Genomic DNA, 9,972 nt, shown 5'->3' on the forward strand with positions numbered 1-9,972 from the left:
GATATGATTTTATTAATTTAAGGCTGTTATGTCTAATGCCATAGAATTCCAGTTTTTCTAGGAGTGGCTTATGCTTTACACAGTCAAAAGCTTTGCTTAGATCACAAAATGTGAGTTGAGCATAGCCCTTATCCTCAAACACTTGATGTAAGTATTTGACTACAAAGTCTATAGCATCCACAGTAGACAACTTTTTCCTAAAACCATACTGAGATTCATTAATTATTCCTAATTTTTCAAAATAGACAGATAGCTGTTGGTAAATTACACATTCCAGTATTTTAGAAAAAGCTGGGACTATGGAGATTGGTCTGTAACTGGAAGGTGAGTCCATATCTCCCTTTTTATATATTGTAATTACCCTAGCCACTTTGAGTTCTTTGGGAAAATATCCTTCAGATATGCATTTATTTATACAGAATGTTAAGGGGTACACAATATAGTCTATTACTTTCTTTAGTAAATTACAGGATATGTCATATATATCTACACTGTCTGAAGATTTCATCTGTTTTACAATGCTTAGGACATGACTAGGTGAGACCTCGGAGAACATAAACGTACCTGTGTCTGTTGGTGTTCTGCAAACATTTTTAGAAAGTAACTCTGATGAACTGATATCAGGTTTGATTATAGTATTTCCTACATTTTCAACAGATTTGATAAAGAAATCACTGAATTTTTGGGGACTTATATTAATTTTTTTGCTTTTCACATCTTTAGCAACACCATTTATTAATTTCCATGCAGCTTTGCACTTATTTGTGGAATTATCAATGGTATTGAAATTATGTGCTTTTTTGGCTTCCATGATGGCTTTTTTATACTCATTCCTGCATTTTATATAGGCTAATCTGGCATGTTCTGTTTTCTGATTGCTACATATATTGTGCAACACCATAACTTGGTTTTTCATATTTGATAATTGTTTAGTGAACCATGAATTTTGTCTGTTTGTAGCCCTGTTTGTAAAGCCTTTGTCAGTTAATTTGCATTTCTTTATGGGGATGTTGTCATTAAATTGTGCCAGAAATGTTTTAAAAAATCTCTCAAATAATAGTTTCCCTGACAAATCAGCACTAAGACTATAACTTGTGTCACCATGACATTGGTTGAACCAGTCTCTCTCAGCAAGGGACTTACAGAGCTGAACAATTTTGTCATCTGTGACAGGCCTGGTGATTATAACTTTTGGGACAGGCTTAGGAAAATTACTATTATCAATACAGAACCTACTTGTATAGTTTAAAGATACAGAGTCATGATCTGAAAATGGAAACACTGTAACAGCACATGTTTCTTCTGTAGCTTTAAAGTTGACAAAAATATTGTCAAGACATGCTTTATCTCTTGTGGGCCTGTTATTGATTGAGTGCAAATTGCACTGTCTTAGAAGGTTTTTCAACTCAGTCACAGTATGTTTATGTGTTGTTATATCAAAATCTGCGTTCAGATCTCCACCAATTACTATGTCATAATGCAACCATCTGGTCCCTCTAAGTACATCTAACAGCATGTCCAATTTTTCTAGAAATACATTGATGATACCCTTAGGTGACCTGTAAAGGGATACTATTACTAACTTAAGACTGTCCATAACTATACCAGTGGCTTCAAAGTTCTGTTCCTCACATAAATAATCTAGGTCCAACTTAACAATGGAGCAGCTGAATGACTGATTAATATATATTGCCACACCACCTCTTATATGCAGTTTTCTACAGTAACTATTTGCTACATTATAGTTATCAAGTTTGACAACTGGAAGTACACTCTCAGTAACCCAATGTTCACTCAGACAGAAAATATCAAATTTGTTATCTAGTCCAAAACTGTTTACAATAAATTCTTTATCTATTAGTCCTTGAACATTCAGATAGCAAATTTTAAGATCATAATTGTTGTTTATTTTAGACTGAACGTTTTGGTGAGGTGTTATGAAATTTGTTACACTACTTATCTCGTGGGCTTCTTCATCTTGCTGCCTTCCACTAAAAAATCATTTAGACGGACAGGAGGTGCTGTTTTCCGTCTACCCGTAACACTTGATGGTGCTTCTCCTGCTGCAATTCTCATTTCTCCTTTTGATGCTACTGTTACTTCCTTTTCCGCTGCTGCTACTGATAATGCCACTAGTGACTGTGACGCTTTACATGTTTGCACAGTTGTAATTTTTTCATCGTAGGGTGTACCTGCAGATGTTTCTTCCTCATATGCTGTTAGTGCACTTTTCTTTTCTGTTGTCATTGGCAGAAAACCTGTTGCAGGTAGTGCTATTTTTACACAGGCATCCACTCCTGCTGTCTTTATCACCTGGAGAATTTCTTTGGCCAGCACTTTCTTGCCTAGGTTGTTTCTGTGCAGTCCATGTCTAGTAAAATGCTCTCTTACTGAACTCGTTGCTTCAATGAAAGTTGTGTGCACAAAACCGCTACAAATCTTCCTGAATTTCCGATTTGTCGCGATGATTTCTTTGTTTACACACGAGTCTTCCGTTAAGTCGTGTCTGTAGGGAATGTTTACAACAAATACCTTCACCTGTGAAATTTTTCCTAGCGATTCTTTCAGTGTTCTTACAGCAAGGCTGCTTTCATTTTTATAGACATCGTTTCCCCCTCCGATTATGACACAGTTGACGTCGCTTTTCACGGAACTTTCAGTTTTTCAGCACTTCTCGTAGAGGAGCACCAGGTTTCGAAATTCCAATCACTTTATATTCGGACTGCATATCAGACATGATTGTAGCCAGTCCCTTGCCATGACTCGTCGATAATATATATATTTCTTCCTTCTTCTTCTCTGTTTCCTTTTTTGTCTCGTGTTCAGTTTTATTACAAGTTGCTCTCACACGATTTTTTCGTTTAATAGTATTTGATGGTAACGTGTTTCTGCTGGCACTTTTTTGTTCAACAGATCTTTCCGAGCAGTTACCTGTTACACTGAGATGTTTTGTCCGTGATTCTGAGCTGTCTGCACTTAGAACATCGTATTTATTCATTAGAGGAACACTAAAAACATTGGTATTTAAGACAGGTCGAGAGATTTTCTTAGGCCTAGTATATACACACTCTCGTTTGCCTGTTTGCGTATCTGTGGGAAGGTCCATATAGTCGATCAAACTTTGCAGCATTTCTGCATATTGCCTAGCTTTACTTAAGTCACTTTGCAGTTCTTCCCTCACACTCATTTCGAGTCCAGCGTTGCACATTTCAAATGCAGTTTCAAGACCGTTGCACTCAGTTCCACAGTCACATGTAGGCCTATGTTGACCGAGATTTGCTTCCACGAAACAACAAGAATGATACCATTTATGTGCCACTAGACATATTTTAACACCTTTTATCACTTTTTTTGCACATAGCATACACTTCACTGATGGTAATTTACCAATATTCACGGAGCGATTTGCCACTACATCCATATGCGCCGCCATCTTTCCCTCTTGTTGGAGAGAGGCATGTAATTGCATAATGGTGAGTGGAAAGTAAACCCTATCACAGAACATGTAAAAAAGACACAAAATCAAATAAATAGAAGTGGGCATTGAGAGTGTGATTGAGCAAGGGAGGGACCTGCTGTCTTTATCACCTGGAGAATTTCTTTGGCCAGCACTTTCTTGCCTAGGTTGTTTCTGTGCAGTCCATGTCTAGTAAAATGCTCTCTTACTGAACTCGTTGCTTCAATGAAAGTTGTGTGCACAAAACCGCTACAAATCTTCCTGAATTTCCGATTTGTCGCGATGATTTCTTTGTTTACACACGAGTCTTCCGTTAAGTCGTGTCTGTAGGGAATGTTTACAACAAATACCTTCACCTGTGAAATTTTTCCTAGCGATTCTTTCAGTGTTCTTACAGCAAGGCTGCTTTCATTTTTATAGACATCGTTTCCCCCTCCGATTATGACACAGTTGACGTCGCTTTTCACGGAACTTTCAGTTTTTCAGCACTTCTCGTAGAGGAGCACCAGGTTTCGAAATTCCAATCACTTTATATTCGGACTGCATATCAGACATGATTGTAGCCAGTCCCTTGCCATGACTCGTCGATAATATATATATTTCTTCCTTCTTCTTCTCTGTTTCCTTTTTTGTCTCGTGTTCAGTTTTATTACAAGTTGCTCTCACACGATTTTTTCGTTTAATAGTATTTGATGGTAACGTGTTTCTGCTGGCACTTTTTTGTTCAACAGATCTTTCCGAGCAGTTACCTGTTACACTGAGATGTTTTGTCCGTGATTCTGAGCTGTCTGCACTTAGAACATCGTATTTATTCATTAGAGGAACACTAAAAACATTGGTATTTAAGACAGGTCGAGAGATTTTCTTAGGCCTAGTATATACACACTCTCGTTTGCCTGTTTGCGTATCTGTGGGAAGGTCCATATAGTCGATCAAACTTTGCAGCATTTCTGCATATTGCCTAGCTTTACTTAAGTCACTTTGCAGTTCTTCCCTCACACTCATTTCGAGTCCAGCGTTGCACATTTCAAATGCAGTTTCAAGACCGTTGCACTCAGTTCCACAGTCACATGTAGGCCTATGTTGACCGAGATTTGCTTCCACGAAACAACAAGAATGATACCATTTATGTGCCACTAGACATATTTTAACACCTTTTATCACTTTTTTTGCACATAGCATACACTTCACTGATGGTAATTTACCAATATTCACGGAGCGATTTGCCACTACATCCATATGCGCCGCCATCTTTCCCTCTTGTTGGAGAGAGGCATGTAATTGCATAATGGTGAGTGGAAAGTAAACCCTATCACAGAACATGTAAAAAAGACACAAAATCAAATAAATAGAAGTGGGCATTGAGAGTGTGATTGAGCAAGGGAGGGACACAGTGTGATAAAATTTATCATTGCTAAGCTGGATGCAAATGTAATCACTGAAATTTTGTAGCAATTCTTAGCTTTTCATCTAGGGTCTTCTCATTTTTGCAAATACTTTCCAGTCATTCACTTTGGTGCAGCAGAAGTCTGAACTGCAGTAGCTAATAAGAAGGGATGAAGAAAATGCCAACAGCAGTGGTGCTAGTAACAGCACCACTGGTAATATTGGCAACATTTGATTTTTCATTGTTGTTGGTAAAACTTCTAAACTAACATCAGCTTTCTAATTTTTCATTTCATTAAAAAACTGACATTACTAGAATGTTTTATCATGGACTGGACAATTGCATAATGCACTATAGCTCTGAGGAGGGATTTTGTTTCGTTCAGGAAAAATTTACTGTCATGACCACTTTAGATGTATTGTCCTACCATTTTTTGCCAGGACCTAATACTCCTAGATCTCTGAATATTTTCCGATGGAGGTATAAACAGTCATTGTGCCTATTGAGGTATTCGTTCTTTGCCAAGGTAGAGTATCCCGATATTATGTGATCCGCTGTCTCCAGGTCTACTCCACAAAGTTGATATCTTTTGTCTTCTGTGGCTTCCATTGTTAATTTTTTTGCAGTCCTTAATCCTTAATACTTGAGCTTATGCAGCCAGTATTAGAGATTCTACCTCTGCTCTCATTATCCACTTTTAAGCCAAAGATATGTCTGACCTGTGTCAAAATTTGAGCTCCCCAGATGATTTTGGTACTGACCATAGACAGATTTCTATGCCCAAAGTTCTTTTAGCTTAATTCTCAGCCTCAGCTACCTCTAATGACCATACTGTCAATGGGATTTTAAGCCCTGATTTTCCATCTAAGTATCAGTTTAGATGTTACATTACTGTAGCAAGCCATCCAGCATCAATATTTCTCCATTCCACGAGAACTTCTGTGCAACCATCTTAGTCTAAAATCCAAATACAGAATTACAATATGGTGATTCTGTTTGTTTCAGACCTTCCCCACCTTCATTATGTGTTGCGTACAGTCTGTTGATGTCACTTCTGGGGTGCGCTGTAGCATACATAGTAAGAAACTTCCATTTCTTACATCCTGCAGACAAAATGTTTTGTTGGTTCCAATATACCAGACCGATGTTGTATTCAGTTACAGGAACCTTCAGTTATACTGAAGCCATAATTCCATTCTTAAAGCTGAGATTTGTTCTGAGCACCAGTTTTACCCCTTGTACAATTTTGTGCTGAATTTCATGCATCAAAAAATGATCCACCCTTTTCAAATATATGCCCTTGTGTTATTAACAGGACATTTGGTGTATAAAAGTTGTTACATGGAAGTAATATGAAAATGGTAGGAATTATAAAATTTTCATTGTATGAATGATGAGTAATCTTGTGGAACTTAAAAACTTCTGAAAAAATTGTTGATTTGCAAATGGCTAATTACATTATCTGTGGTGTAAAAATTTCAAGCCTAGCATTTTGTTTACAAAACTTTATATATATATCAGATGATGGAAAACCTTCAATTCTTTGACATTTTTCAAAATTTCACATAATTCTGCTAAATTTCAGGACAAACATTAATCAGTTTAATTTGTAGTGAAACATTTGTTGTTGGGGAGGTGGGGGGAGTACACTGATAAAGAATTTTTTAATATTTGTTATACCTAAAATTATAAATGCTGCACAAGAAAATATATATGTAAATTACATATTTCCAGTAACTGAAAAGGTGCGTATGACTTAAGATTAAGTGTTCTGGATAACAAGACAGAGGTAAATCAGGTGCAAGTGAAATTAATATATTGGATTAACTATCATTGGTTTTCTACACTGGCTAGAATGAATATATTTTTAGGCAGTTTTCTACACTTATCTAGGCAATACTGAGCTAGAGTCCCACCGCCACTTCAAAAACACAAAATAAAGCAATTAAAATACAAACACAGACAGGAAAAGTTTACACTCTTGACAAATATATGGTGGACACAGTTTTTGTTCTTAAAGATGTTGTAACTGATATTTATAGTAAATAAGAAAGACATCTGTCCACAGAATAAAAGTAAAATAATGGTCATTTCATGGGTAGATAATCACCCATCACTAAAGACACTGCCACAGACAGGGCAAATGCTGAAAAGAAACATGATACAAAAGAAAGGCAGAAGTTCTGAGATAAATTTTCTGCGTGGTTCTTGTTTTAAACTCTGATTATCTATGATGATAAGTTTGGAATTCTTCATTTAACTGTCTCCACAAATTACATGCATATTTCTTATCACATATTCTGTTCTATCAGATATATTCATTCTCATTTTCAGATTGTAATTCAAGTGGGAGAAGAGTTGGATGGAATGGTAATGATTCGAAATGGAGAAAATCAACAAGGAGTCTGTCCTCTTAAGTTCCTGCAAGAAGTGTGACAAAGAATCCAGCAAAGGGTAGAAATGGTTTCTGGGCCTTGCTCCTCATCAAATGTCAAAAGAAACACATTTGCACATAAATACACCAGCAGGAAACTACCAACTCCAGCATCATATATGAAATATATATTTGATGGTTCTTTAATGGATGTGACTTCACCTACAGTATTATCCTGTAATTTTCAGTGTGGCTGTACTAGGGACGGGGGAAAAGCAAAATTACCATTAATCAATGTCTTAAGTGAGAAAATTCACAACAGCACACCAAAAGCAAAGAAAAATAATGCAATTCGAGGATTTTTTTCAAGTTCAAGTCGCCCATTAAGAATATCACCAGCACTATCAATATCTGATGACAGTGACACAAGCTTTTTCTTTAGAGAAGCTACACATTCTCAGGTCAGACCACTATCAGTCCAAATAAATCCACATTAGTCATTTTGGCTGATGAAGTTCATCATAACAATAGATTTTTGTATGGCTATTTATGAAACTAATATATATTCAACATTTTTTAAGTCTGGTAACACTTCTATGGAAGTACACATGACAAACAAATATATCCCAAGAAATCTGATGTACAAATTTATTCAAATTAGCAGTTTCATGGATAACACAGCATTAACAACTAAGGAATATATAAATATATGATGTACCGTTCCAAGAAGGAAAAGAAAATTATTGCTTTCATCATTGTTCCCTAGAGCACTGAGTAAACATTTGATTTCTCACATTCCTTATTTCATAATGAACATGTTAAAGGCATCTATAGTTTCAATATTACTATTAACACATTATGGATGTATTACAGTATGATGATGTATTAAATGATGATATGAAATCGTATATATTATCCAAATGAAAAAAAAGTTAGCTTTTGTGTCACAGTAGCTGTAGAGTAGTTCTATATCACTGGAATAATGCATAGCAGTGAAGTAGATGAGTAGAAGAATATGGTATGTTTGTGATGTACATAAGCTGATTTTGTGTATTTGGTTGATTGTTCTGCTGAGGTAGCTGACAGATCTCAGAACCTATTGAAAGTGCTGTAATTCTTTGTGAGCAGTACTTCATTTGTTTCAATATTGTAAATGACTTGTATGAATAAAATCACAATAGTCATCCTTTCTCATTTTTCCCACAGTGTTATTTCTAAATCCCATTCATAACCCATTTTGATTTCCAACTATGCTTTTATTCAGTTCTACATAGCCTCTTTGAAATGTTATTTACTGAGTTGTAGAATATATTGAAACTATTCTAAATAAATCCTATGTAGTTGTACATTGAATGTGACAACATAAGCTGCAACAATTACTTGTGACACAGTTGGTTGTAACTTCAAATGAAATTAAGTTTAGCTTTGTAAAATATTGTACTTCCTTTATGTCTGTAATCAGTGTCTTATAATACCTTAGAAAGTAGTAAAAAAATTCCAGGTAGGACTGGAGTTACTTCTAATGTAAATACCATAGCTAACATGTAGTACTGAACTTCAATTTTGGTTATTCAGAAAACTGAACAAAAGTAAATGAAAATTTATGTTGCTGTTGATAATATTTGTATTCAGTAAGTCAAAAAGCTTTACATTCAACAAGCAAATACAAAAAATGGCCCTACATCTTGTGCATATGTTACCAGACATAGACAACATCATCAGCAAAAGCACCTAAAAGGTTTTTAACTGACAAACTGTTGTAGTATCTACTCTGTGATTACTGTGCTTTCTTACATCCATACAAAATCATATATAGGCTACTTCTTTGTCATTTATGGAACATAGTGGTGTATTTTCATTCAGACCTCATGCAAATGCCCTTCTGATTTTTATGAAACAAATATAAACAGCCAGTGCAGTCAGAAAAGAGAATTTAAGGAAAATGTTGGTGTACATAATGCAATCTGTCATAAAATGGTATTATTTTTGACATATTTTAGAAATTTCTTAAATCTACAATTCCTAGCTTTGCATTTGATGACTGAAATTACCATATAACTCAGTTTTAACCACAACAAAAACAGAAAACTATTTTCAATAACTCAAAAATATTTGTACCATGTAATGGAACATTTCTATGACTTTGTTAAAGAACAGGAGGGTGCATTACATTTTCATTGTAAAGGAATTTAAGACATGCCACTGATATATTGTGACACTTCTAGTTGCAAACTCAAAGTCTTGAGATCTATTATATTATGAGATCACTTTGTACTATGTTGTGTATTGTGTGTCTATCAGGCATAACTGTGTAAAATACAGCTATTTCTTCAGTGTACCATCTTTCTTATTTGAAATAATAATTTGTATTGAAGACTTACTTTATGTTTTGTAGTCTTAAATGTGGATTAAAAATAAATGTTGCACTCTATGAATAAATGTGAGCAGTATATTCATGGTTACCATTTTTCTCTGTTTCTTTTACATACAGTATCACATTTTTCCTAATTCCCTTTAATTAAATCTAAGACTAGCCTGTATCTCCTTAGCTATATATTCACAAATATATTTTCAAAAAGCAATGTCTCATTAGCACTTCACTTAGTATGAAGTGTTTCAGGTTTCCCAGTGATCTTTACTGCTCTAATTATTATGACTACCATGCTTTATGTATCCTCAGTTCACAAGTAAATAAGTTATCTAGGAAAGTTAACTGAAAATATTTGCAATATGCTTAGAGAGAAATGAACCTGC

General features: G+C 35.2%; 1 protein-coding gene across 1 annotated transcript in view; it reads left to right on the plus strand.

Annotated features, from left to right (window-relative positions):
- The window catches only part of LOC126184482 (uncharacterized), a 1,022,231-nt gene extending 1,012,571 nt beyond the window's left edge, over positions 1 to 9,660 (plus strand). The window contains exon 16 of the mRNA XM_049926873.1: positions 7,179 to 9,660. Coding sequence (XP_049782830.1) covers positions 7,179 to 7,280 — 102 coding nt within the window. The 3' untranslated portion in view covers positions 7,281 to 9,660. The remainder of the gene's footprint in view (positions 1 to 7,178) is intronic.
- The last annotated feature ends 312 nt before the right edge of the window (positions 9,661 to 9,972 follow it).

This window comes from Schistocerca cancellata, chromosome 4 (genome assembly GCF_023864275.1).
Source record: "Schistocerca cancellata isolate TAMUIC-IGC-003103 chromosome 4, iqSchCanc2.1, whole genome shotgun sequence".
NCBI lineage: Eukaryota > Metazoa > Arthropoda > Insecta > Orthoptera > Acrididae > Schistocerca > Schistocerca cancellata.